The sequence below is a fragment of the Pollicipes pollicipes genome, unplaced genomic scaffold (genome assembly GCF_011947565.3).
Source record: "Pollicipes pollicipes isolate AB1234 unplaced genomic scaffold, Ppol_2.1 Scaffold_4219;HRSCAF=4965_pilon_pilon_pilon, whole genome shotgun sequence".
NCBI lineage: Eukaryota > Metazoa > Arthropoda > Thecostraca > Pollicipedomorpha > Pollicipedidae > Pollicipes > Pollicipes pollicipes.
This window is the reverse complement of record NW_023596448.1, coordinates 1,339,585-1,367,567: the sequence shown is the minus strand read 5'-3', so window position 1 is coordinate 1,367,567 and position 27,983 is coordinate 1,339,585. Positions and strand designations below refer to the sequence as shown.

Below are 27,983 nucleotides of genomic sequence, written 5' to 3'. Positions count from 1 at the left end.
ATGTTTCGGAAAATAGTGCGTTAGCATTTGCTGACATTCTGTCAGCTGCTGCTGTCTACGATTTGAATAGTGTGCCAATGCCAAACTTAGACATCTGAGTAGTCAATGTCTCGGTGCTACGAATAATTTCTTGCAGTCACTTTAAAAACTTGCATTGTGTTTTGTGCTACATTGAGTGCTACAAAATTTTTCGGGGCATTTTGATCGAAATATTTTAGGCAGTGCACTCTGGCGAGAAGATCTCCTGTCTTCAGGGAGCTTTGAGAAAAGTAGCCAAGTATCCTGTCATGGAGGCATGCTTGCACGAACCTTGGCTCAAAGTGCATGCGGAAGTTTTGCCGCCAGTCGAGCCAACGTAGCCGCATTTCCGATTTAACGCAGAAAACGCCTGTTCAGCAGTGTACTAAGAATCCTCGACCAGCGGTGAATTTTCCTTCTCAGTCGGGATGGGGGGGGGGACTTCAGCCCCACCCAACCTGGGCTCCAATGCCTTCAACTTGGAGAGAAAAATGGGCCAAATCCAGGAAGAAACCCATTTATTGAGGATTTTGGGTCGGGGTTCATTATTTTTCACGGTCCAGCCCCTCCCACTAATTTCGCAAGACCACGGCCCTATCCACCACCTAGAAACCGTTAGCATTCTTACCTTAGGTAGGTGAATCTTCTTCTAGGTAGGTCTTATAGGTAGATAAATCAGTTTGAAAATGTCGATTTTTGGCCTTTTATCAAGCGGTGCGAATCTGCCCATTGCACGAGATGGCACTCAAGAATGAATAAATCGGTTGAAATGCATTGCTCACGCATCATTCCGACATCGCCGAAACACCGCAACGTGAATATGCCGAGCTCTGAGGCGCAGGCCACGATTTGTTGACGTTCTTCAATGAAAATCCGTCTTCATGTACTCTAGTACTCAAATCATCCTGTGGCATCAACTGGCGCCGAGATAGCAGCCTCCCTGACTATTTTCCTGCTGACCCGGGCCTGGCGTAATCCCGTATTGAGAGCAGACCCGGTTCCCCCCCCCCCCCCCCCCCGACTCCCTGGCGCCTAGCTCGACCCTGATTGGTGGAGAGTCGGCTGGCGCCGGAACCCGCCGGCCAATCAGCGCCGGCCGCTGGCGCCGCCGCGCGGGGGCGGCCCACACGCGCATTTGGCGTATACGTGCGTGCGGTGGTGTAGTGGCGGCGTCTTCTGGACGTATCCGAATATTGGCCCAGTGAGATGGCATGGATGGCAAGCCTATTTACTGGTGAGTGAGATCCGCTTGTCCGAAATGGATGGTGGGGGTGTTTTTACCGCAGGCTGGGGGCGTCTCAAATCATCCCAATCTTTTCGCCGAACTTGCCCTTTTTGCGCCGAGGTAGTCACTGGTGTGCATAAATCCTGTGGAAGACACGAAAACCGGCATATGCACCAGGCGACCAATGTATTTTGCGCATAGGCTTTTAATTGCCAAAGTAACGACGAATTGACATGAGATTCATTCAGCCTACGGAGAGGCGTGATATTTTCAAACAAACGTTCGTCTTTGGTCTTCCCACATTGTAAATCGCATTACAACTCGTGGTGTCCGTAGCGTCATCTGAACTCATCACTTTGCTATGGGTCGGGAAAAGCAATCCAAAAACTTAATTGTGGTGTGCGTTGGTCGATGCGTTCCGGTGAATTGAAAGAGCACTGCAAAGACAATGCGTAGAAGCCTACTCATTTATATTCCTTACACTCCAATTTAACCCATTGATGGTGCACAGGCAACATTAAAAGCTACCAGATTAAGCACCCCTTCGCCATGTATAAATAATTTGCCAGCCCGTGGCTGACAAACCACAACAAAACTAATGTTTATGAGTTTAACTCAGCTGACCCGAAACCCTTGGAAACATATTCACCACCCATTCAGTATACGCATTGTTTCGAACGTGTTTCCAAATGTTATCAGATTTCTGAAGTGGTAGAGTCTAATGACGTTACAAACTTGTGTCACTTTCGTGTTAGCAGCTTGCATTGCATCATCGCTGTTTCAGACAACTGTGATGCTACGACTCGTATTCCACGAGTCGTAACGCGACTGAAACTGGAGAACGGTATATTGCAATTATGCTGCGAGGTCGTCCAAAGGTTTACTTCGGCTGGTCCAAAAGTATCGGGCTGAAAGACCCAGTACTATACTTTGGCTCACCAGCGGTACCACTTAGTACACATTCGGGGCCTTGCTTGTCGCCCTGACCCCACCATCCAACCGCGACATTCCAGGTCAACGGCAGAAGTATGTGACTAAAGCTTAACATGCCGCCCCACTCGGTGCGGCCCATCCTGCCCTCTGACGTCATCTGGCCGTCAGTGCGGCCCGGCCACCGGCCCTAGGCTATCCCAAAGAAGGATAGGCGGCAAACGTCCGAAGCGGCTCCATGCCAACCACCAGCGGGTTAGTCGGGAGGGCAACGCTCTGAGCGGTCGGCACAGGCGATCGTCACATTTCAGGATGGTGCGGCTTGAAGTACGGTTCGGCGGTATATCCTCCACGTGGCGGCAGGGCCTGGTTAAACCCGAAAAATATTTGGGTGGTATGCATGGATTTTTCAAAACAACGAATGACTTCGTATAACGTCATTGCAGATCACAACCTCCTGGTAAGGTAAAGATCGACTTTTTCAGTATGAAACTTCCAACCCATAACGCCGAAGTACGCAGAGTTCAAGGCCACTCCTGTGTATACAGTTTCGAACGCGTGCCAGAGGTATTGGTAGTGTTGCTCGTTCAAACGGTCGTTCTGGCGGCGGTGCAGTGACGATCCCTTCATACCGTTCCAATGATTTACCCGTCCGTTGAGAAGGTCATACAGTTAAGCTCCATTCTTATGTTGGTGCACCCTGGCAGTGCACATACAGTTTGGTATAGCCTCTCGTTTATGCATGTCAGCTCACGCTATTCTGAAAAACGTCCGTTTGCTCCTGGGACAATAATTTATGGACGAAAAACAGCACTTGCTTTCCAAAATCACGGCCGATCGATTTGCTTAGCTTTCATTGTTCGAATAACATCCCATTTTTAGCTTTTTACAAAATGCTGCTGCGCATCAGCTTTAGTTGGGGAATCATTCCTCAGCATGAATGCAACTTTGGAATCGACCAAATATTTTTAATGTTTATTCTGACGTCAGAGACGCACATGCAAGAGCCCAAAATGCGGGTCTTTGGGCTTTGAGGATAGGTTAGGTCAACTCTTTCAGCTCAGCCACTAATCGACTGAGAAAATGACACCCCTTCCCGGTACGTTAACAAATGTGCATCATAAGCTCATTACTCGGGATTGAGGTAATGTTTGGGTTGTTTGCACGATATACATAGGATCGGTCTTGCGTGTTTTGCTGTTTTTCCACACGAGTAAAAGGGGCGAATACAATGGAGCACAAGGACCGTGTGACAGCTTTTCAAGATTGTGGGAAGTGCGACATCATACCTCGGAGCCGTAAGGTAATTGTTATTCTTGCTATATACGCGCTTGATCCCCTAACTTAATCAACTTTGTGACGCAGTCATAAAGTATAAAAAATGCAAATTACGTTTAATTTTCTGTCCTTCCTAGCTGTTTTTATCTCGTGAGGGAGCATACGCGCAGACTCTCCCACTTTGACGGAGGAACAATTGTATGAAGCGGATCAGAGAGGCAAAACCACAGCGATAAGCAATATTTTGCTGAGAACTGAATATAGATGTCACTCACATGTCAGCACTCACGATTCGCTAACCCAGCTGTGTCTGCCTGATGCAAGTATTTAGCAGCAGATGAGCGGAAAACTGTTTTTAACCACTTCTAGATAATGTCACCTTGCCCGATGGTTGCAAGACGTTGCATTTCCTCTTGCTACGAAAAGCATGCATCTTCCGTTTCAGGGGCATTTTTAATTTCCCTAAATCATTGGACTAGGAAGTGGCCAAACCACATCCTGACAAGTAACCATTCATCGAAAGACCGCTGGGACAGAAAAGAAACTCGGCCAGGGTTGCTCAGTATCGGCAATCGATGAAGTGACGCATATTACGTACCGGCCCATATAGTTCCACACGTGGCAAATACAAAATCACACCTTCAGCCGTGAGTGAGATTGCTTGTGCCACATTGATAACACAGCTGTTCAAATGGAAGAAGGCAACATCTTATCCATCTTGCGTGGGTTTCGCCGTGTTATTCTGAGAGTGTTAACCTACTTTGTCTCGACTCAGCAAGACCATTTTATGTGATATTACAGTCAGATCATTTGAAAACAGTTCACTATGCACTGTGTTGGTGTGTATAAATAGTCGCCTTTAATGGACGAGATCTGGCTGGAACGTCACGAAAATAAGATTTCGGTGTTTTAATGCTTGCATTTCGTGTCCAGTGTTCCGCTGCACGGTATACAAGAGCCGTGGTTGCTTAACAGGACGCGGCAACAAATCTGATCATTTCGGTGCACTTGCGTATTTCGTGCCCTCTTCTCAGCACAACCAGGAGAAAGCATTGCTAGACTGAAGAGACCAAAGAAAGGCACGTAAGCCAAAAGCAGCATCAGCCTTTCCCACTGTAAGACTTCCGTGAGCTCTCTTGTGACGTCATATCCTATCCGTGCAAGCTCTCGCTCCGTATCGCAGCGTTGTCAGATCTGGGTCGAACCTGTGGTGGCCAGACCGAAAGCGAAAGGGGTGCATATGGGGGGGGGGGGGGGGGACAGAATGACGCTCGATACACGACATCACGATGTGGGCGTTCTGTGATAGCTATCGTGTGTGAAAGCTATCGACCACGAGCGCCAGTGAAAGCGCCACAGCCGAACAAAAACCCGATGTGACGGGGCTGCCGCTTCTCGACTCGCCGTGTTGCAGACGTGTGTGAAATTCGCGCAACAGCAAAATTTGGAGACAATTCGGACAGTTTTGAGGCCGACAGCGCCCGCGGGTAGCGTCAAGTGTCGGTCGTGAATGGCCGGCATGAGCTCTCTTTTTTGTACTTGGTGACAATTTTTGGCTGCGTTCAAAGTTTTCAGAGCGGTGACTGCTCACGAACATACAAACATGTCGGCCTGTGTCTCGTGACTAGGTCTGTGAGCGATGCGACTTTCCGGCCGCAAGTCGTCCTTACCTTTCTACCTTTCCTATCACCGGCCCTCATGAACGATACGAATGAACTAATTCATTAACATTATAGGCCTAGCGTTTATGCAAAATGCCAGATGTCGACGCAACGTAGCGGTCGCAGGTCAGAGGTGAAGTGCATCGAAACACTTCAGCAAACCTGAGCGTGAAAAGGCGTACAATTTTTACAGCTTCTGTTGGGAACCGAAGTGAATACATCGAATGAGCTCGATCGATCTGAAAGTAGAGAGCTGGAAAAACAGGTAGGGCACAGTTTCAGTATGAAAGGTCTCATCTCTCATGCGTCTATATCCGGTTCATTTTCTAAGATGCCCGCTCAGCACATCATTCAGTGTTGTCTTCTTCTATAAACTTGAGGTACTTGAGGCATGCAGATGTGGCATGTTTTGGCCGTCACCTGATGCTATCACCTGCCGGTGGCGCTACCCCGTGCAGCCCCTCCCCTCGCCTGCCCTCCCCTCCGCCCGGTGTGTCGGGGTCAGTAGGGCCCGGCGCGCCAATCTGTTGACGCATCTGCGGGCGGATCTGTCCGTCCGGAGGAGCGATTAGTCGGCACACATAGCATGACGGCTTCGGGGCGTCCCATCACGCCACCGGGCGGCCGCGTGTCACGCGGCCCGTTGACCCACGCTGCCCGGCACATCGACTTTCCCCCGGCGGAGCCTCGCGGGACGAGGAAGGGTGATGGCACGTCACGAGAGGCCCCGAGAAGACGGGCCACGCCGGGTCATAGCAGGTCACGAAAGCCATGAGAGGTCATGAGAGGTTACGGGGCGAGTCAAAAGAGGTCATGCAAGCTCAGGGGCCAGATCACCACAAGTCATGCAAGGTCACGGGAACACGGGTGACGAGAAACCACAAGAGGCTACGGGATTGGAAGTCACGAGAGTTCATGGCAGGCCACGAGAGGTCAGATCACGGGAGGTTATGGCAGGCCACGAGAAATCAGATCACAGGAGGTTATGGCAGATCACGAGAGGTCAGATCACAGGACGTTATGGCAGATCACGAGAAGCCATGTGCGCACGCTCGCTTGTGTGTCGCGGTATGGGCACCTCTGTCGGGATTAAGTCCGCTAGCTGGATTGGCGCCCCGTGCGGCGGCCAACGTAACGATGGATCGGTCGCATTCCGGCCGATTCCGCCATGCGCTATGCAATGGCTACGGATGTCGACGGCGTTTGTCTGTTGCGTCGCGTGTGATTATGAGGCCGGGCTGGCATGCCGCAACCGGCGCTGACATTGTCTCCTTGCCTCCGATGTGGGCTGATGGCCAGTGGCAGAGTCAGTCGCTCGATTTAGGAGAAACCGGCTTCTCTGAGCCCAATATTATCAATGACTTTTGCCTTCGCTATCGGTCTCTGCATAACACGCATATATCGATAGTTACATAATATACAAGCTTGCATAGCATGGTTTTAAAGGGTTATCACCGAAACACTATATGATACAAATTGAATTGAATACCCTTTCTGCCTTTCTGGGCCTGTCCCTGCTTGTGGAGGCAGGGAATGCCTGTGCTTCAGTGATGCTGACCTTACAGCTGATGCGTAAGCTGTGCCAATGAGTCTTCGATCACTGGAGCGTTTTAGATGTCACGGGACGCCCCGGGACTGCAGGAGTGGAACGAACCTGACCGTCTGACCACCGGAACGGCGTGATAACATCGTACGACATGGGAACAACATGAGAAGACGTGGGAACGGCCTGAAAAGAGTCACTGACTGGGCCTGCGGCGTATAAACGGCTACCGAGCTGTATAATAGCAAGCAGCCAAGGACAACTTCTAACGACGCGAGCTGAAAAGTACGCAAGGAACCGTGTGTGCATCTCTTCAGACTTCACGCTGACCCCAGAAACCAATACAAGTCAAGTGTGAGTGGCACGGCTGGCGAGCTCGCAACCTTCGACTAATGAAGAGCAGTCGCCGGAGCCATGTTAGCGTCTCTGATGTGTGTGGTGTGTCTCATTATCGCACTAAGTCCGAGCGCCGGCGAGACGTGAGCCAAAGCAGCCACATGACGTGGTATTATCGAACGATCGCAAGCCATGCGTGTGTTTGCGATAAGACAAATGACTCGCGAGCGTTTCAAAACGTCAGCCAGTTTCTCCAAAGATGAAGCAGCTGCGCGGTTTTACGTAGGCGCATGCCTTCGGTTCATGACGTTAACGCGTCCAATATCGGAGCGTGCCAGCAATATCTGTAAGCTTAGCCAAGCAGCTCTGAAAAACAGGCACGCAAACCAGTTTAGGCAACAGCAAAATGCTCGCTAGAATGAGGCCACGAGCTCGTGTCAGGCCTCTTATGAGTGTGACTGAGGTTGTGTGACCGACGTTGTGAGTGTGACTGACGTGTGACCGACGTTGTGAGTGTGACTGATGTAGCATTCGATGTTTTGCGGTCGGATGCTGTGCGATCAGAGCCCGATACTTATATCTGTTTTCGCACGTCAGGAATTCCTGTGGCATTGTGTAATCAAGTTTTATTTCGGATAGTACGCTTTTTTCCAGAATCATTTAATGCCACCCTTGGCCAATGATTTCAACGTCCATTGGAGTCATCGCGATGCCATGGTGTCCATGGGGTGCATTGTGCGTCACGTGCGTTAGTGATAAATGTAACTCTGTAACGAAATAAGGAACAGGACCCATTCATGATTTAAATTCAGTAATGTCCTGGTTGCTAAAACTCGACAATGCCAGAGGTAATGTGCGCCGACTCGAGCTCGTCAACCACCCCACAGTTTGGCCAATGTCATATATGAACAGGAGGTAATTGGTGGCTGCAGGACCTTAAGTTCCAAGGCCGGTCGTGAAGGTAGCAATCTTCGGTACTTAACGTCTCCTCGAGCGTCTGTGCCATGCATTTATGTCGCACCTAATGGGACTGGCAGCTGCTGGCAACGCTTCCTGTTTCTATGACCTGACTGTTATTGAGCCGTAGTGATGTGACTGTAAACATGCGCCGACGGTCCCAGGCAAGCGAAGCGATTCCGGAGCTGAGCACTCCGGAATCGCTATGTGGAGGGAGGCAGAGGCGCCGCCATCAAGTTGCCCGTGGATGGATGGACACTTTTTCACGTGGCTCTCCGTCAGATAAGGAGCCTAGGAACAGAAGAGGCTTTACCTAACGACTTTTCACGAATACCACGTCATGAAAACTTGTTGTGCGACACATGTCGCCGCGTACCTTTCTTATGGCGCAACACGGCTGCGACAACTTACTCAGCTGCGTACCTCTTATGGCGCACAGCGGACGGTATCTTACTCGGCCGCGTATCCTTTCTTATAGCGCACCACGGATGGTACCTTACCCATCCGCGTACTTCTCTTATGGCGCACAGCGGTCGGTACCTTACTCAGTGGCGTGCCTTTCTCATGGCGCAACACGAACGGTACTTTACTCATCCGCATACCTTTCGTATAGCGCAACACAAACGGTGCCTTTCTCAGACGAGCACCTTTCGTATGGCGCACTACGGACGGCATCTTACTTAGCCGCGTACCTTTCGTATGGCGCACAAACGCAGCACTACCAACTGTTCTTGGTGGGGTGGCGGGTTGACAAGCATTCATGGTGGCGTTCCGTAGTAAAGGGGACCCTCTAAGGCTTGGTGAGGGGAGGGTGTCTCTCCAATTTGTGGCGACCTTCGTTATGTTTCTGACCGTGTCTGGATATATTTCCTATGGCCACCGACGACGGCAAAGTGAGGAATGTTTGATTTGCAGTCACCGGGGAACGCTTCAAAGCACAGATGAAAGGCATGGTTTCCGAGATGAACAGAGAAACAATATTTCCTATAATGATGGGCCTTCATCAATCAGAATGAGCTATTCCTCTGAACTGCGATATTGACCTGCGTCTTGACACGACGGAGACGTTTTAGTCTAATTAGGCCTCTTACATCACCTCATCGTGAACACATCCGTCACGAGGAGTGCCTTCTGGTTCACCAACGACCCTAGTCCACCCAACATCGCCATAGGACATGACGAAGGCATCCCCTCGGTCACGATATCCCCTCCAGAGCAGAGCAGACCAGAGCAGAGCACAGCAGAGCACAGCAGAGCACAGCGGAGCAAAGCAGAGCAGAACATAGCAAAGCACATCAGAGCAGAGCAGGAGCAGAGCAAGCAGAGCACAGCAGAGCACAGCAGAGCAGAACAGAGCACAGCACAGCACAGCACAGCACAGCACAGCACAGCACAGCACAGCACAGCACAGCACAGCGCAGCGCAACAGAGCAGGGCACAGCAGAGCAGGACCAGAGCAGAGCAGAGCAGAGCACCCATCTTGGCGCTCTGTCACACAATACCTGGGAGGGCAATTGGCCATTTCTTAGTTGCAACAGTGACCTCCTGTTGAACAAACCCTGAAACCATACAACTGACCTGTATGGTTAAGCCGTTTGGCTGCGATGGGTCCGGTGCCTCGTCTTGACTCTCAACCTCCCAAGATCCTTACCTCATTGAAGCCTGCTCTCATTCAGTATAGGGTCTCAAGCTGCACGACCATTTCCGACCATTCCGTATCTGGGGCCCTCTCTCGGTTGTTACATTGAACTTTTGCCTGTTGGTGATGACCAGGAACCCTAACCGCGCGTTGCCGCCGGTTGTGCACATTTAGTCTGACATGGCTTTCGGGGCCGCTTATAAGATTTATGGGTGAGCAAAAGGATATGTTGGCCCCCCTTGTCGTCAGAAAAGATGGGCAGCTACCCAACACTCATCAATCCCACCCGGTGTCCCAGCCCGTGGACAGGAAAGCCAATTTATGCTCACATATCCACGTGTATTTCAGCAACCTATTTTTAGTCGAGTCTGCTCTGGTGAAACGATGCATTTCCCGATCACCTGTTTTGTTGCAGGGGCTGTATTTGACGATGTGCGTTCTGGACGCAACAGATATTGCGTCACTGTCAGATGCCCTAGTCAGTGCCATGGAAAATGCCAAGGTAAGATCGCGGTAAATACATGCGTAAAACAGAGCTGCAGGACTACATATAGCACCTGCTGTTGCAATGTACCCATGTTCATTTTCAGAACCGGAAACAAATGCGTAAGTTGTCCAACCTTTGCGATCGAAGTGCTACATGGAAGTCCTTGCATTCTGCAAGTTGAGATGCATATTGTTTGTTGTTCCCTTCTTTGATTACGCCATATGCAATCTGAAATATGTCATGATTTGGCACTCTTAGGCTGCATATCGCAGATTGCAATGTCTCGGTTGGGACTCCCGCTTTGGGGAATCCGTACGTGCCTTGCTTTCTGAGGCCACAGCCCAAAGGTGTCTGCTGTCTTTAGTGGATGTCGACGAATGGAATCAGGATGGCTGTTGCTCATGGGAGACTCGGGACTCACGACCGAGATTCTAATGTTCAAGACTCATCACTTCCCCTCAGTATCCTCGCTTTGATCGCTTGAGGTATTACTGCAGTTGTATCTAATTTCATTTAAAAAGGTGATCCGATGAAGAGAGTCATCTGCCTCGCGGCATGCTCCGCAGGTGAGCCCCAACACCACAGCGCCGGTCCCAAGCCTGGGCAGGCGCCAGTCTCGTCAGTTCTCGCGCCGCTTCATGCCGGGCTCCTCCGACCAGCTGAGCTCGGCTCGCGGCTCGCCGGCCCCCGTCTACTTCCCCGGTCGGTCGGTGGTGTCCGTCAGCCAGCCGCAACCGCCGGCGCCGCCCCTCCTGCTCCCGCCGGCGCCGCCCCCTGGGGTGCTGGGACAGCCGCCGGCGCTGCCACCAGGAGCGCTGTCGGCTCCTGCTCCGCCGCCTAGCGGTAAGATCACAAGCCAGTAGGTGCACGAGGTGGGGAATCTTGGGCTAGGAAGGTACCGCCGCCAAGTGATAACGTTTCCTGATGGGCGTGATTTCTCAAGGCTTCAGTTCTACAACGTTCTTGCAGATCCACCGTCACGCCTCTTAGACGAATGAATCGCACAAAATCGCATTTGTAATCGGACAGTTCTCTCACTTTCTATATCCATTCACAGAATTAGTGCTACCGCCATCTCCGCCGGGCCCGGTGGGTCCTCTGCCGCCTGCTCCGCCGACTGCAGTGCCACCTGCTCCTCCAACTGCAGCCTCCCTCGCCCCGCCGACCGCGGCGCCACCTGCTCCACCGGCCGTGACGCCACCTATACCGCCTGCCCCAGTGACGCTCGGGCCGGCCCCGCCCCTACCCACGGGAACCGGCGGTGTTGAAGCCACAAGTAAGCCGCTTGTGACAACCTGTACATGATGTTTTGAAAAACGATTCACACTGTGAAGATCGGAGAGATCTGATGCAGCAGACCAGAGGCACAGCACGATCAGCCAACGTTTCGGGGGTTTTGTTTAAGTGCTACGAACAAAATATCACATTTCTTTACAAAAAAAATTGAAACTGTAGTCTGTCGGTCTAACAAAACTTTGTTGCAGTGGCTAGTCAATTATATGATTAGTTGCGGGTCGACATAATGACGGCCCGAAGGAAGATAAAAACGCTCACCTCACCATTCCCTTGCCCGCGCTTCACCTGCCAATGTGCCTCACCTCAGCCATTGCCGCTTGTTGGCAGACATCCGCTGCCTGAAGGCGCCGTCGCGGGAGCTTCTGGAGGCGACGCTGGTTTCGGCGCGGCCGGTGTCGGCGCCGCCGGTGCTGGTGCTGCGTCCGGCGCTCAACCCGTTCAACTCGGCGCTGTGCGCTCTCAGCCCCGAGGGCGGCCAGCGCCTGACGCTCACCGTGCGCAGTCTGGACGCCTGCGGCGTGGAGACGTGCACCCAGGAGAACGGCGAGGTGGGCCGGCGCCATCACCGGCACGGGAGGGGGGGGGGGGGGGGGTTGGAAGGCTGTATCCAGCGTGCAGGGTAGGCCGTGGAAAATGGTTGGCAGGCATAAATGACAATATTAAGAGGGGGATAAGATTGTGTACAAAGAACGTCACACAAGAAAGCTATCGGAAACAAAGAAGATAAAAGAGAGGGTGTACAGGTACAGAGAAAGGGTGCATGCAAAGGATGGCAGCCAAGACTGACCTTGAAATCGTGGACCATTGTCATTGCCGACGAATTTACTCTTTGGGCACTGGACTGGGCTCTGCTCTGCTGGTGGATCCTGTCATCTGACAACTATGAATATTTCTGAGAGTAATCGAGCCTCTTTTTGATATCAGACTTGCCCTTCTGCTCAATCGACATGAACTGCTGATGCTGCACTTAAATGTTTTCCGTCATCGGACCTAGCATTTTTCACTCGATCAGGCGGCAGTTATGGTGCATTCTGTTTCGTCCATTGGCAGCGATGGCTCTGCCTCACCATCCGTTTCCCGCGAATCGCTGGAATACATCTACCAGAGGATGACGTCATACGCATTCAGTGTCGGCCACAGGACCGAAGCCAAACAGTCGGAAAACAACTAGATATTCAGGCGACCGGGTGAGTGACGTCCTCCTTACGTCACACTCAGCTAATCACGATACTTTCAGGCTGATTGCCTTGTTTCTGCTGTTGGTGCGCGTGGCTTCGAGTGGTGGCTGGAGGGCTTTGTGGTTTTAGCTTGATTCTCAGCATGCATTTGTTGGGAGTGAGGAGTTGTTTGCTGCTGAGGTGTGGATATTTGAATAAAAGCACGCAGCACGATGCTGACATTTCCTTCATAAACTCGGAAGCGCACTGGGAGAAAAGGCTCTAGAGAACACAGTGAACGGCCGAGAGCCAATTGTCGGTTTGTCCGGGCTCAGTTGTTTACGTGCTTATTCAGTCCGTATGGACGCAAAGCGTCGGTACGACACCTGGGTTTATTTCGGGGGATCAGACACACGAGTAATCAAGTACGTGGACCGTCTTTCTCACATTGTCCATTACTTTTCAATGAAAGCCACAAATGGCCATCAATAGCAAAGTCAAGACGAAGTGAAACATTACAGAACAGCAATGACGAGATCTTGCAGCCACAGCAGAGCTGCTCACGCTAAACAATTACTCAGCCAATCCAGAAGACAGACAGTCAGCAATTCTTGGATTGTCTTATTCATTGCGCAGAACTGGCGCCTTCTCTTCTTAATTATCTTTTATAGCGCCTGCTTGCAGCATGAACTTTTAAAAACAGACGGACTTCATTTTTGTGGTCCTAGAAGCAGCCTCTCATCAACTGACTACTTGACCAACGAACCCATCATTCCGGACCCAAAAATTTGGGCGCTGAATTGGAAAGTTTGCAGACATCCCGCACGATAGCCTGTTTGTCAGTAATAAAGTGCGTTCAGCAAGAGATGTTTCCACACTGCCTTGGTCTGGCAGTGTTTGTATTCTCTGCAAACAGTGCTTCACAAAGGGTACATTAAACTCCGTTTTAAATATCCCCGTGAATCGTCTCCACCTGTTTATGCTTTGCTAAGCCTAAGCCTCGTGTACACAGTGAACCTAAGCTGAGCTCGACCGCACCGGGGGTGTGGTGATCAGAAGGTCGGCTTCATTATTGATCCGCTAGAGGCGCTGCTGGGCAGGCTTCTGCCGTCCTAACGTAGTGGATCCGTCCCAGGTGGAACTCCAAAGCAGGAGCGAGGGGCTTGAAAAACCCTCTGTTTGTCGGGTAAGTTGTGTAGCTTGTAAAGACGAAGAAGACAGGTTACCATCATGTGACTGAACTCCTATATGTATTTTTTCCAACACTTGTGCACATCCCTGAAATGAAGGGAAGGGAGGAACATAAGGGGGGGGGGGGGAGGAGGAAGCGCTACACCAAGCCTCAGCCCAGCTTTTAACAATCTATGGAGATGTGTAAAATATAAGTCCTAGCACCCTATCGCTGTCTGACTGACCTGACCTGACCTGCCTGTCAGGCCGCCTGATTGACTGACCTGACTGACTGACTGACCTGACCTGACCTGACCTGTCTGTCAGGCCGCCTGACTGAAACAGCGGCCTGACAGCTCCATCGCTGCGGAGACAGGATCTAACTGGAACCGGTTTCCACACCACGTTTCCCCTGTTACACAATGAAGATATGAATCTGTTTTATCTAGCACAAATGCCACAGCCGGCAGTTTATCTTTATATATGTATACATACATATATATATATATATATATATATATATATATATATATATATATCCCTCTCTCTCTACCAGCGCATTACAGCATCACATAATGTTAACCTGAATTTAAACCTGAAAACAATCGCAAAATGGTAATGCTCAGCCATGCGAAGGTCTGACCAAACATATACAGGAAATGCGCTCGAAAAGTCCATTGCCGGGCGTGGAGCTCGTTGAGCTTTGAACAGCCCGATGTTCGCGAGGCGCTATTTATCCTCCTTTAGATTCTTTGACCCACACAAAGACAAAAAAATATGTGTGCATTGAGGTAGATGGACGTCCCTGGATGTCCACCTTTGCACATTTGCGGACAGCTCCTTTGGTTACCTACCATACAGCACTAGTCCAAACCTGAAGAGATCGCTGTGGATCGGCACATGATACGTTCCTGTGATCCCGTGACGTCACTGCGCCGCTGCGGTCGGATGACACGAGCCTGTCATGAACAACCATAACGTGAAATCACCACCGCGGCTCTGTGGCCACGGTTACAAGATGCTCCTGAGCACATGTGACATCATATCAGCGTCAGGCCGGCGTTGCCAGGTTTGACGAGCTCTCGCCGGTGCTGTTCATCGGCGGGCACCAGCGGTTCGAGTGCGAGGTGGCGCTGTTCCGGCTGACTCCAGGCTCCCAGATGTTCTCCACGCTGGTGTCGGTGGGCGACACGGTGCAGCTGGGGGAGGAGCTCCACCTGCGCAGCATCATCCGTTCCGGAGATGGTGAGTGTCCGGCGGGAATTTACAATCTGGAAAGGTAAAGGTACTTCTGAAGATGTTCTGATCCAGATTGGTCGCGAAATTCCGCCAAGGTTTCCGATCTGAAGGCAAAGGATTATTATTTAATGAAGGGCAGGGGTGCCAGTAGTGTAATGGTTAACGCGTCTTCGTTAACCACTGCGCGTCTGAGAAACCAGATTTACGAGGTTCGATTCCCCGCGGTGCCCGCCCTTCCTGCCAGGGTGAGAGGCAGGCGACGCCATATAGCCTCAGCAACTGAATGCGTCGTACAGCCCCAGTGACATGACACACTCACACTAATGAAGAGCTGGATTTCCCTGTCGCCGTTGATAAATCTCCAATGACTTTTCTATGGCTTTGAATACGGTTCGATTAAAGCGCTGCATTTTCATGTCGAACGCGTAAACGGGTAACATCTAGCAACGCTGGTCTCGATGGAGCCATAGAATGTCGCTAGATCACAGCGTCTTATTTTGAATTCCAACCTGATGATGTAGTGTGGACGGCGGTTGAGCGCTTGACGGCACGGCAGGCTGGCGGTACAGTAAGCTGACGGACGTGCTGGTGGAGAGGGTGTCGGTCGACGGCAGCCGGCTGCCGACCGACACGGCCCCGCTCGTCTTCGACGACGGCTGTCGCAACGAACGGTTCTCGGTACGTCGCAGACCCACTCCGTGTTCCACAACGAATCATTGCCGGTGTGTCACAGACCCGCTCGTCTTCGACAAGGAATGGTTCTCGACGTGACACAGACCCTCTTCGTGTTCTTTAGAACCATTCTACAACGGATGGTTCTTGGTGTGTCACAGACCCGCTCGTGCTCGACAGTGAATGAATCTCGGTATGGCACAGACCCCGTGCCCGACAAGAAATGATTATCCTTATGTCGCACTTTCGCTCGTGCTTGACAACAATGGCTCTTGATTGCGTATTTTATTAAAACCATTTGTTGGAAACATCATGCATGTAGATAGTACAATACCTGCGATATTGTATAACTCCTCATAAAATAGTGGTATTATAATATTCCTCAGAAAATAGTGGTACTATGATATTCCTCATAAAATAGTGGTACCATAATATTCCTCATAAAATAGTGGTACTATAATATTCCTCATGAAATAACCAGGAGAAAGGAGAGATAGATGTATTAATATTTCGGTGATATGCCTTTATCGAAATTAATATTAGTCTTTCACTCAGTTATTTTATGAGAAATAGGGCTAACAGTGCCGTGTAAACTAAACGAATTGTTGCTATGGAAACAAGGGCTCTCTCGTGTTTGACAACGAGCAATTTTTGTTACGCTCAGAGCCACAGACTTGATGATGTTCAGCAACGAACAGATCTTAGGATACCCCCGCGGGTGCGAGGGAGGAAGGCAAATCAAACCAAGCTCTTCTCAAGGTCTTCCTACGATGTCACATTGGCATTTGGCCCGCTTTTCAGATTCTGGCGCCAGGGCACCCTGCACGTCACGAGAAAAATCAGCTGATCGCCAACTTCCCGTTTCGGGCCTTCACTTTCCAGGGCATGACCTCAGGGGACCAGATCCGGGTCAGCGCCCAGGTCACCGGCTGTGTCGAGGCCATCGACTGTGCCCCGGTAAGCTGGGACTCGGGCAGGCAGATCGCAGCCACATGGCAATTGTCAGGCCAATACAAGGCCGCTGGTCTGGACAGTCCAGTCTGGCCGCTGGTCCAGTCTGGACAGGCCGCTCATGCGTTGACTACAAGTGTGAAGATTTTTTCTCGTGAACGACCTAAGGCGTACAACACTGCAGCCCTCGGGAGCGCGCCCCCCCCCCCCTTACCAAAGTCAAAATATGCATCAGTATGTGACTAAATATTGCCACAAAAATTTCAGGCGGGCACCCAAAAATGAAGATCTAGAACAGCCAATGTTGTTTTAAGACGCTCAAAACAATTTGAGCGGCGTCTCTCCGTTAAATCCTCCTGAGGTTGCCCCTGCGAGCGGCCACATGTTGTAATCGTTGCGTTGTGAGCGGGGCTGGGTTTACCGTCGGCATTGGTGTTGGGTATTTTTACTGGTACTTGGCCCCGGTGTCAGACTTGCCATTGCAGGCCTTTGCATGTGAGGGCCATTCGCGGGTTCGGGGAACGGTGGCTCTTTCTGTTCTTCGGCAGATATTGAGACACTTGCACGGCTAACCCCACTGTATGAGTGTGCAAGTGTGGTAAGACCACCTCACTAAATGTTTCCGAGCACGCCCAATGCTAGCTCAATGGCATGGCGATGTTTAATGATTACCGGATCGCGCAAATGATGGGCCTCTTCCCTCCACTGAATGGTGACAAAGCGCCAAGGAGCGGCGAACCCCGTGTTAGTAACTACCAATGCTGGCGAATCGCTACAACGCTGATTGCGACCGTCATACTGACCACGTGACGAATGAAATGAGCCCATTGTGTTCGACGGCCACACTGTGGCCCGAAGCCCACACGCGGCACGTGCACATATCGCTCCCAACGTTACTGAATCGAACCGGCGTCCGCCTCGGTGCTGGCGTTCGGTCGCGGTCACCACACTGCGCACGTGTCGTGCCAACAGACGGCCTGTCCGGACCGGGGACGCGGCTACGGCCGCCGCCGGCGGCGCGCGCTCAACCAACCCGACCACAACACCACCAACTGGAGCAGAGATGTCGCATTCCGCGTGGCGCTGCCCCTGCCGTCCACAGGTGCGGGGACGGGGACGGAGACGTGGTGGCCTGTGGATCAGGTCTGGAGATGGTGCTGGTCAGGTGGGCTCAACCGGACAATGAGCCAGTTTGCGCCTCAGGAGGCAGTTAGCTTGTTTGCTGTTTAAAAAGGTCAAAGACAAAAGGAAGTCGGTGCTAAAATGATTTTTGAGCCAAGGGTAATGTGTACATCTCTTTACCTTAGGCAGATCATCCAAACTCTCTGTAGTAGCTTTAGCTCTTGAAACCGAGCCTTTCATGAAAACATGAACTTAGTAGGCTTGTTAACATGTGACGAGTAACCACCAAAAAATACACATGCTTTTCTAAAACTATTTATCGTCCCACAGAAGGCGTGCAAAGTGCCCGAGAGCCGGGTACCACGCTTGGGACGACATCTGGATGTCCTGCGTACCTGCTGGGTTCGCTGGTGGCAGCGCTGGCCTGCTGCCTTCTCCTGCTCGCCTGCGCCGTATGCGTCCTGAATGTGACCCGCTCGCATCTGAAGTCCGTCAGCGGAACCACCGAACTTCAGCCGAAATCAAATTTCAAGAACTGTTGCGGTAGCGCCGGCGCACGAAAGCACGAGTACGAAATGCCACCAAAAGATGACAGTCCTCCCACCGTGTGGCTGCAAGCGGCTCATCCATCGTGGGACCATCTCCCTACAAGCGGGGCATGGAAGGCGCCGCGCGCACGCTGCACCGTGCGGCAGATGAAGCGACGCCGGGCGCCCATGCGACGAAGCTATAGTGCGGGAAATGTCCGCTGCGACTGCACGGCGCCAGAGATGGATGTCTCCAGCCGTGGGAGCAATGTCAGCATAGTACACGTGACCGGAGGGGAGACATTTGACGCAGATCTGTCTTCGCTTTGTGACGTGGAACCCACGGTGATCTGATGACGTGAGCTCATGCTGACTGAAGGATCTCGACGGCCAAACCATATACACGATGGAGGGCAGCGGTCCGGCAGACTGTACAGGCAGGACAATTTGGAGGCGGAGCGAATGAGGAGGGGAAATGCACCCATCCTCTTAAGCCCGCCCTTTTGGTTTTTTCATTATAGAGGAATACCAACAGGAAGTTAAAAATTCCCCTGTACGCAAATCCTCGCTCCGCCGCTGGGATAATCAACAGGCACTGCGACGCAGGACGTGCACCACGTGAGTTTCCTCAGGAGACAGTGTATCCATTTTACTCCTAGATGCCTGCAAACATACACAATTTTTTTCTCAACGTCTATGACAAGTTCGATGTCAAGTGTGGCGTTCAGGCATGTTGAGCTGCGAAACTCTACAGCCAGAAAAATGGCTTCCGAAGTGACCAAAAACACTATTTTTGTAATTTTTGGTCATGCGTGATCTATTGCAAGCTGCTCCGAACGACGTCGAAAAGTGTAGACCTGAGGTTTGTGGACATACTCAGAGTGGCTAATGGTGGCTGGTTTACTGTGCATTTGCGGTATTGCTGTATTATTTTACGATGCGAGTAATACGAGATTGGAAATGTGTCAAGCATAAATTGGGAAGTGAAAGGCTGTTCATGTATAGCAGGCTTGGAGCACTGGGCTACAAAAGGGACTTTTCAGATGGTGAGTAGCAGCGTAAGAATCGAAATGGTGTTGCATGTCTTGCTGTGCTTGTCTTGAGACTGGCCTAATACAATGGTGCAATTTGAAACGTTTGAGTGTCACCTTCGCATCGTCAGCCACAGGCAGTGACAAAGCTACCGGTTAGGATTACACATTCTCAAAATACCTTAATGATACCAATATGGCCACCTGCCCACATATCATTGCGTGTTTTCGCTGATTACACCGAATACTCACTGTGTGATCAAACATTCGAACGTTCCTAAACCCAAATCATGACTGATACTTTAGATCTTGAAGCTACGAACCGGCAGTGCAAAAGTCCAGGTTTTAGCCATCGCTCGTAATCTATAGATCTACGCGGCTCCTCGCCACATCGCATTTCACGGAGGCAGACCATTTCACGGAGGCAGACCATTTCACGGAGGCAGACCATTTCACGGAGGCAGACCATTTCACGGAGGCAGACCATTTCACGGAGGCAGACCATTTCCTCGTGAAGACCAAAACGCCTTCAGCTGAGTGTCAATATAATGCGCTGTTATGTAACCATTGTGATTCAGAACAAGACTCCTAAGGTAGGTTTTAGATTGGAGGTCAAAAATGAGGTCGTGTGGCACATTTTCTTGTGAAGGTTATATTGCTAGGCTCATAAGCCAGTCACAATGCTGAACTGCGCAAGCACATAGAGTTTCCTTGTCAGTATGCTGCAAGGCACTAAACCATTTTTTCTGTCATTGAGATATGATAAGTTTAGGGGGCGCGTGGCACTTATAGGTGTAACAGTCACACCATCAAGTAAAGGATGATGCAATTTTACGTGACCATTATGTTACACTGCCAGAAGCGTTACAAACGGCGCGGTCCAAAGATGAAGCGGGTGACCTTAAGCTAACTCAGTGTAGAAAAAAAGCATTAGACGTAGGGGGTCAGGCTGTCAGCTTCAAATTAGTCCAGTCTACGGCTGAATAGAATATTAACGGCTCATAGGTTGGCTCTAGAACATGCCCTGCCAACATTCACAACTTGAGGTCAACTTAGTGAGCGTCCGACGATGACTTCAAGTGTTTTGTAGGCCATGGAAACCGAACAAAAAAGAAGCAGCTAAGCTCCGGAACATTACTTTTAGGTAAGGCTATGTGTAGCCAAATTCTGGTCCACCATGGCGTTCCCAAATCGGGGCATGTGGCCTAGCACGACTTAGACTTATGAAGCTTCAGGGGAAATCATAAATGCATGATGCATAAGCCACGGAAGATCATATGATGCTGATTAGGCTTTTCAAGCTATGCCAAAGATGCTAAGTTCCCTACAGCTTATTATCATCGCTGCAAGAGGTAGCAATTGTTTACCAAATTCCAGTGGCAGAGACGAATAAATCGAGGTCATGTTTATCATTATGATAATCGCGAAATACAGGCTAAGGCTTGAAAAAAAACATTGCAAGCTAAAAATCACGGAAGCTGCCTCCACATCAGGCACGTTTATTGTAAGCAATGACTCATAAAACATTGCGTTCAGATTTTCTAGGGATAAACAGATGCAAAATGTGCGTGTGCATGTGTGAATATGTAATACATGCGTGTCAGTTGCGTCAATAATGTTCAGTCTTCATTCGGATAATACCTGCGTCTGAACTTTGTGAAGGCCCTCAAGATCTAATCTAAGAAGTCTGACACAGGATAAAGGAATCTGCTTGAATCTCACTGCCGAGGAACGCACTTAACCAGGACTTGTAGTGGCTCGTCCATTAAAAATCACACCTCGTGGTAATAGCTGACCAGCTGAACCATGCCATCTGGCGGATCTCGCGGTTGTCCGCCTGTGTTGGTCTCTGAGAGATCTCGCCAGTGTACCACGTTTGTGCTGATCTTAATCAGCCTGCTGCTGTGTCAGATGGGCCTGGCACTGCTCGGTCTTAGCTTCTACGTGCGGCCGTATCTGCAGCAGCACCACATTGTGACCGGCCAGAGTGTCGATTCGGATCTATTCCCGTACGGCCTCATTGCCGCCAGTGTTGCCACGCTCGTGTCGAGGTGAGTTGCGTACAGGAGAAGAAAAAGGATTTCACAATGGGGTGGGGGTGGCACCAATAAGAATGCTGTACGTACTGAAAGCCGAGGTCAACGAGAAACAGGCGCCCGCATTGTCTTGCCTGTTGGTAACATTACCTGTTGTTGATGCTATTTTTACGTGTCTACCAGTGATTTTCAACTGTCAACATTATGTTACGTATATATTTATCTATGCCATAAATTTGGTGAGGGGAGGCGGCACCTGACTTGTTCTGGATGCCACTACGTGCGCACGCCCCTGGTTGCCTTCGTCGCGAATTCCATTCTTAAGATGAAAGGCATCTGCTGCTTTCCCCCCGTTTTCATTGGAAAGGGCGCGCAGCAGCGCAATTTTGACTCACATGAAGTGGCCTAGTTTTTGAGGACATCGACAAGTCTCTAAATGCTTAGAGAAATAGCCCACCACTGATCGTCACAACTTGGTCATGCGGTTAAGATTAGAGCGCTCTAGCAATGTTCGAGTGCGGTCATGACGTGCAGGTGACGCAGGCTCACACGACTGTAGCCACGTCATTCTCAACTTGACAAGTCAGATATAAAATGTCACCACACTTCCCAACAGTCGCGGTAAAATGTCACCACACTACCCCACAGGTGCGGTAAAATGTCACCGCACTTCCCAACAGGTGCGGCAGTCAGCTGCCGATGAGGCCGCTCTTGGTCATGCACTGTCCTGTTATGCCAAAGCGCGCTCGGCTTCATGTGATGAAAAGCAGAAAACCAGAAAATGATCAGAAACTAACCGTTGAGTCTCCCAAGTGTCGAGACCGTGTGTTTCTCCCACATTAGATCGTTGACTTTTACTCGCATGTTCTGAAGTGTGACGGACCGTACGTTTCTGACGACAGCTGCATGTCTGTGATGTCTGGAGTGTCTGCCAGACAGCGACGTCGGTCAGGCAGGAGGGTAGCAGTCAAGTTCGGCTACGCTTACCTGCTGATAGAGTTCATTACCGTCATCTACTTGCTCTCCCTCGGCATCGTGTTCCTTCTTCAGGTAAGTGTCCACATTGGCATTGTCGGGGTCATCGCCAGATTTATTTTATCATTTACTGGTTCAGAAATGGTAATGCACGGTAAGTACAAAACGGTTTTCCTCCGCTGGCCTCCGCTCTCGATACCACAACGTGGACCAGAACGTGACTTTCACATGTGGACCAGGACGTGACTTTTACACGTGGACCAGAACGTGACTTTTACACGTGGACCAGAGTGTGACTTTTACACGTGGACCAGGGCGTGAATTTTACATGCAAGCGCGCGCAAGTGTTGAAATGGACAAACGCTGCTGGGAACGAAACTCTCGAGCAAGAAACGAGTGTAGAAGCGTGCATTGTGTCATTTACTTCGCGTGATAAACAATGAAAGTGATCAAATGGCGCGGCACAATCACAACAGCAAACTTACGTGGCTGAGGCGTAGAACACAAATCAAATACTCGTCGCTTTGTTTCATGATAGGGTGAGCGGCGCATAAGTGACATATTCTAATAGTCGGTACGTAATCTGCTCAGAGAGCCGTTGTTTGGGGTTGGAAGCAGCTAAGCCATTGAAGATATTGAATCAAGCAGCAGATATCATAAGACAAGCTCACTTATAACTATTGGTACGGTTTTTAAGTGGAAAGATTGCCCCAGACATCCAAATTTTCTGGTTAGTAAATATGCGTCATGGTTTGATTACGTCATCGTACCTTCGCCTTCGCGAAGGCCAGATATGAATGCCTGTGAATGACGTTAAAACGAAGTCATGAATTTGAAGGCGACTTTGAAATACTCCACCTGAAATACTCTCCTCATTTTCACGGCCATATAGCTCAGAAACTAGAGGGGCTTGCTTAGCTCTTAAGAAGTGCATGATTGTGAACAGCACCGAAAGGTCTTCAAGATGGCTTTTTCAGTTCAAAGCACCATACAAATATAAAACACTCCCTTTAATTTGTGTGCCAGACAAAGCAGTGGCCATATTTCCTTTGAAGGTTTTTACAAAGTTGTTTGAGTGTCATCAGTTTGATTGCATGGGTTTCTGAGATCAGAGCGTACACAAATCACTGCTCAGTGCTGGCTGCTTGAGCCTGGCCCCAACGTCGCTCGTGAGGTTCCAGCTCGACGGCACGCTTTTCTGGTGACAGTTTGTCATGTAGCACTACTCGACACGGGCCGCCCTGCCCTCTGACCTCATGCGACCCTGAGCGGCCGCTGTCGCCGGCCGCAAGCCATCTCAGCAGGGGGGGGGGGGGGGACAAATAGTGAGCGGCGAAGAGGCTGTAACCCGCCCACGCGCCACGGGTGGGCTGGGAGGGAGGTGCTCTCACCGACTGAGGCGGGGCAACGATGCTGGAAACAGCAACCGATATGTCATCGCACTTACGCCAGTTGCAACTGCACACTGGAATCCATATTTGCCTACAATGTGATGTCCGGTGAAATGGGAAGATTCGCGAAGTGTGCTTTTGGTTCGTTATGTCCACGACGTTGTGGAGGTTGTGTCAAGTACGTTCATCGGGCTGTGTAGGATTTAGTGCTTTTGCTCGCTTCACTAGAACGCGTGTACATGTCTTCGGCAATTTCAAATCTCCCAGGGGCTGCGGGGGACAATTTCTCGCGTTCTGAAAGTTTCGGGAGACGTTTCTCCCACGTTCCTGACGGAGAGTGGCCAAAATGGGGAATGCAGGGCCGCGTCTAAACTGTGGCTGTCCGCTGACAGGTAGACGTGTTCGAGGAGGCGTACCAGCGGGGCTTCACCCGCGTCATGTGGGAGTACATGCAGGTCCAGGTGAAGAAGGAGTACGTGGACAGGGTGCAGCAGGACTTTGCGTGCTGCGGCAGCCAGGGCTACTCAGACTGGTTCGTAGTGGACTGGTACCCCCGTCAGCTGTACCAGCAGCGCTATAAGGTCGCTGCCAACCAGAGAAACCAGATGGCCAAAAAGGTGCGTCCTTCAAGGTGAAGACGCGGGGTCTTGATCGAAAGTACTATTAGGGCTCCTAAGTGGTAAAACCTGCCACCGGTTAGGCAGCTGGCTAATAAAGAGAAGTGCAGAACTACTGCATTGCTACAGCACTACTGATTGCTCGCGTTGGTTTCCTGTCGTTGTTGGCGCGTTACACGTTTGGGGACAGCAGCGAGCGATGCGCCCAAAATGTTGCAGGTATTTCTGGCCAAGGACAAGTACCCAAACTCGAGTGCTCTCATCGAGTCGTTTTCGATTGGAGCTTACGGAACAGAAGCTCATTATCTGCAGGTAAAGAGTAGGTACTGTGGGTATTGTTCTCGAGGGCACGCTCCGTTCTCCATGGGACGCTTCGCTCTCGGGGGAACGTTCGTCCAGTGAGCGAACATGCCTGTCAGTCGGAACATCCCCACCAAGCGAGGGTCCCAAACATTAAAAATCCCAAACATATTGTTCGTTGCTGCCTTGCCTCAGCCATATCCGTGTTCAGTTCACCTGTCGTCGGCTGCCGTATTTCGCTGTCAGTAGGCTGGTCTCTCCCACCTGCCATGCTTTAGACAGGCGACCGCTTCGACTCGCCTCTCGCGCCACATTGACCTCTAACCGTCGGCTGCCATTGGCTGGCCGGCAGACCTGGCCATGGCACTAACTCACAACTCTGTGGCTAACGGGGATTCTCAATCGGGCGGCGGCCGTGCGTTCTCAACTAGAGCTGGGCGTCCGACGCCCAGGTGGTAATTAGGCTTCCTGAATCCGAGGCGCAACGGCTTTGTGAACGCAAATTCCGGCTCGAAAAACACCTCTGTTAATGTCCGCAGAGATTCAGGTAGCTTTATCACAAAGGGCAATACGTTTAACATGCAAGCCACTTATGCGTGGCGATAAGCCCTCCAGACGCCCGTAAAGAACTCCAACGACCTCACTAGCCCCACCGCCGTACATACTCGCTGCTGCACTAGCAGCGCGCCCGACCGGGCTCCGTTGTTGAGCCGCTCCTGTGGCTGGCCGGGTGCCAGGTGGTCATGGCGATGGACTACGAGTTCAAGAGCGGCGAGTTCCTGGCTGCCTTGCTGCACGTCAAGTCGGAGGTGGCGTTCGCCGAAGTGCCGCACAGCTGCTGCAATCCCACGGCGGCCACCTGGTGCCACCAGATGTACGCCACCTTCCCCTGGTACAACTACGAGCCGGCCAAGCGCCTGGGTGTCCACCACGTCGGCTGCACGTATAAGGTGAAGTTCCACGCGGCCTTCGGTACCGCCCCTGCTCAGAGGCGGCAATCGCTGCAGTTCGTTTGTATTGCTCTGGTCGATGTTTGGGCTTTGCTGAAGCATCGGTCGCCATTGGTGCAGATAGCTGAGCGACAGCACAGCTAGGAATGTTTTGGAGGTATATTTTTAAGTGCTGTAAGTCTGGACCGATGCGAGTTCTCCCTTCGGGGAAAGCAGGACAACCGCTTTCTTTGTGATTTCCGCTGTACTAGTGGGCCATTGTATGGGTTCTACGTGTCCCGTCGCGCCATGAGCAGGCGTGACTTGATGCTCACAGGGACTACCAGCTGGTTTACAGCATCTTATTATGCGCAATGATGTCAGAAAATTACCCACCTGTGATTTTACTTCTCCATATTCGTAGGTGAAGGCTTTTCTTTCGTCGACAGTAGCGATGCTGGTTGCTGTACTATTTTGCACGATGGGCGTTAAATGCATCCTGATGCTTTTATACCGGTAAGTGGTAATCTGCGAACATTTGCGGTTTTTCACTGGAGCCTGGTCACGCCCGCGTAGCCTTCATTTTGTGGCTGTAATTCTGAGTGATGGGACAACACCGCTAGGAATCCTCACATTACACATCGAGTCGGTTTATATTGGTGCGGTCTGTTCTCATCCTAAATTGTTCGCTGAACACGGGCAAACACTTCCCAAAACACCTTAACACCCTGTCCATAAGGCTAGAAAAGGCACCTACATTTTTTGTGTGCGCAATATGTGACTCTCAATGTCTTGTTTCTTTTGGCCGTAGTTGCCTGCACAGCTTTTTCTGCTGCGTGCTTCGTATGGGAATTTGGGTTTCGTTTTGGATCCGTCTTGGGCGCAAAGATGGCATAACGCACGTGACGCGTGCACTAGAGTCAGCGCCGTTGACGACGCTGCCTGCGCCCAGGTACGTGCAGACGTCGATGGCCAATGCTCTAGAGGCAGGACGCCATCTGTCGCCGGCCCTTGGCTATCTCATGCCGTTGCCTGGTGCCGGTGGCGACACTTATGCTGACGAAGATAGCGCCCCTGGCGGCGACAGTGAGCAGCAACCACTCCTGTCGAGCGACGACGGCAGCGAGACTGAGACAGGTATGGATAATAGTAGATACATGCTATATATGGCACGCACTTATTAACAAAATATTTGAAAGAAAATGGCGTGATAGTTACTATCTGATATGTTGGTAGGCGGTGACTAAGCATGCGTGATGAATAATTTACTTGATGTTGAATACGCTCAGCTGTGCTGGTCATGTACTTTTTTAATCTTCGATTTTTTTGGGTAGAGGGAATCGTGAAGCTGACTCACGCTCCTCCAGTCGGATGTTAGGAGGCATGCACGCATCTGCATCGTTTGCGCGCTCCGTGACACCCTCGTGACGATTTGCCAGCTGGAACCACTGACGATGACGAGACTGAAGAAACAGAAGATCAGTGAGAGGAATAGCAGCCGATAAGCTCACAGACGATGTTGCAAAAGCCCTTGACAGTGCCCGCGGCCCGCGGCGTGAAAGCCAAGCTGGGCAAGCTTAAAGCAAGCCAAGCCAAAAGCGAGGCCAAGCAAAGCAAAGCCAGTCTTCGTCTTATACGCCAGACATTGATGTTATTATCTCCCAGAGTGTTTTGAAATGCATCACGTTTTAAGTTTGTCAAGATTTTTACCGAAACCGGAGAGACAGTAAAACATCCTTCCACAAGCATCGATATGTGTTTCATTGCAGTATGCAATGTAGTGTTACGGTAAAAGACTTGATGGTGTACTAACTCGCAAGACCCATCAGCCCATCAGAAGACATTTAGCGGTCCGCACAAGTAAAACGCGCAAACTGTTGCTGGCCATTGGTCAGATGGACACATCTTTATAATGCTCGGTTGCGTCGCGGAAATACGACGTCACAAGCAATGGCTTGCTCGTCAACCCGTGCTTCTGGAGGCAAGAATTGCAATATAACTTTCTCACTAAGGATTATTTTGATGCAATACATTCAACAGGTTTAAGTTTTCACCAGTCAGAGTTTATCACACTACACGGATCATCTTGTCACCATTAGAGGAAATGTTCCACATTTGTTATTCCATCAGGTATGATGGAATAAGCTCACTTTTAGTGGCTGATATGCTTTTAAAGGGGAAGTCTGTCCTAGATAGCACAATATCTCTGCTTAGTACACATGCTTTTCAATACACCATTGCTTGATTATATCATCGTACTTAACACGGCACTAACTGAGAGCCAATGGACGGCCGTTATGTCTGGAAATCGTGCTCGCGAGCACGAGAGTCGACAATTATGTTTGCATTTACATTCAGACCCAGACCCGTTCCATTTTGCTCGAAGTTATTGGAGCCTTATGACGCACTAACAATGGGTGTGATCAGCGAGTTTTCTCTGAAAATCTGTCAATGTTAATGTTTGACGTGCTGTTTACGGTATTATAACTCATTTTC

General features: G+C 50.7%; 2 protein-coding genes and 1 long non-coding RNA gene across 3 annotated transcripts; all 3 read left to right on the top strand.

Moving 5' to 3' along the window:
• The first annotated feature begins 1,161 nt into the window (after window positions 1-1,161).
• LOC119096077 (uncharacterized) lies at window positions 1,162-10,858 on the top strand. The gene is made up of 3 exons (XR_005094000.1): window positions 1,162-1,252; window positions 10,003-10,089; window positions 10,641-10,858. It is a non-coding gene; the product is annotated as an uncharacterized LOC119096077 (long non-coding RNA).
• Window positions 10,859-10,882: 24 nt separating this feature from the next.
• On the top strand, window positions 10,883-19,327 carry LOC119096076 (uncharacterized). Its single transcript, XM_037218932.1, has 10 exons — window positions 10,883-10,917; window positions 11,132-11,350; window positions 11,698-11,918; window positions 12,421-12,557; window positions 13,663-13,713; window positions 14,767-14,942; window positions 15,493-15,614; window positions 16,491-16,565; window positions 17,532-17,661; window positions 18,012-19,327. Exons 6-10 carry the CDS (start codon window positions 14,858-14,860, stop codon window positions 18,560-18,562), a joined length of 963 nt encoding a protein of 320 aa, XP_037074827.1. The 5' UTR covers window positions 10,883-10,917; window positions 11,132-11,350; window positions 11,698-11,918; window positions 12,421-12,557; window positions 13,663-13,713; window positions 14,767-14,857; the 3' UTR covers window positions 18,563-19,327.
• A 1,484-nt stretch (window positions 19,328-20,811) lies between these two features.
• LOC119096031 (uncharacterized) lies at window positions 20,812-27,456 on the top strand. The gene is made up of 8 exons (XM_037218892.1): window positions 20,812-21,290; window positions 22,178-22,325; window positions 24,034-24,258; window positions 24,478-24,570; window positions 25,296-25,508; window positions 25,912-26,003; window positions 26,440-26,624; window positions 26,927-27,456. The coding sequence occupies exons 1-8, from the start codon at window positions 21,046-21,048 to the stop codon at window positions 26,971-26,973; spliced, it is 1,248 nt and encodes a 415-aa protein (XP_037074787.1). The 5' UTR covers window positions 20,812-21,045; the 3' UTR covers window positions 26,974-27,456.
• The last annotated feature ends 527 nt before the right edge of the window (window positions 27,457-27,983 follow it).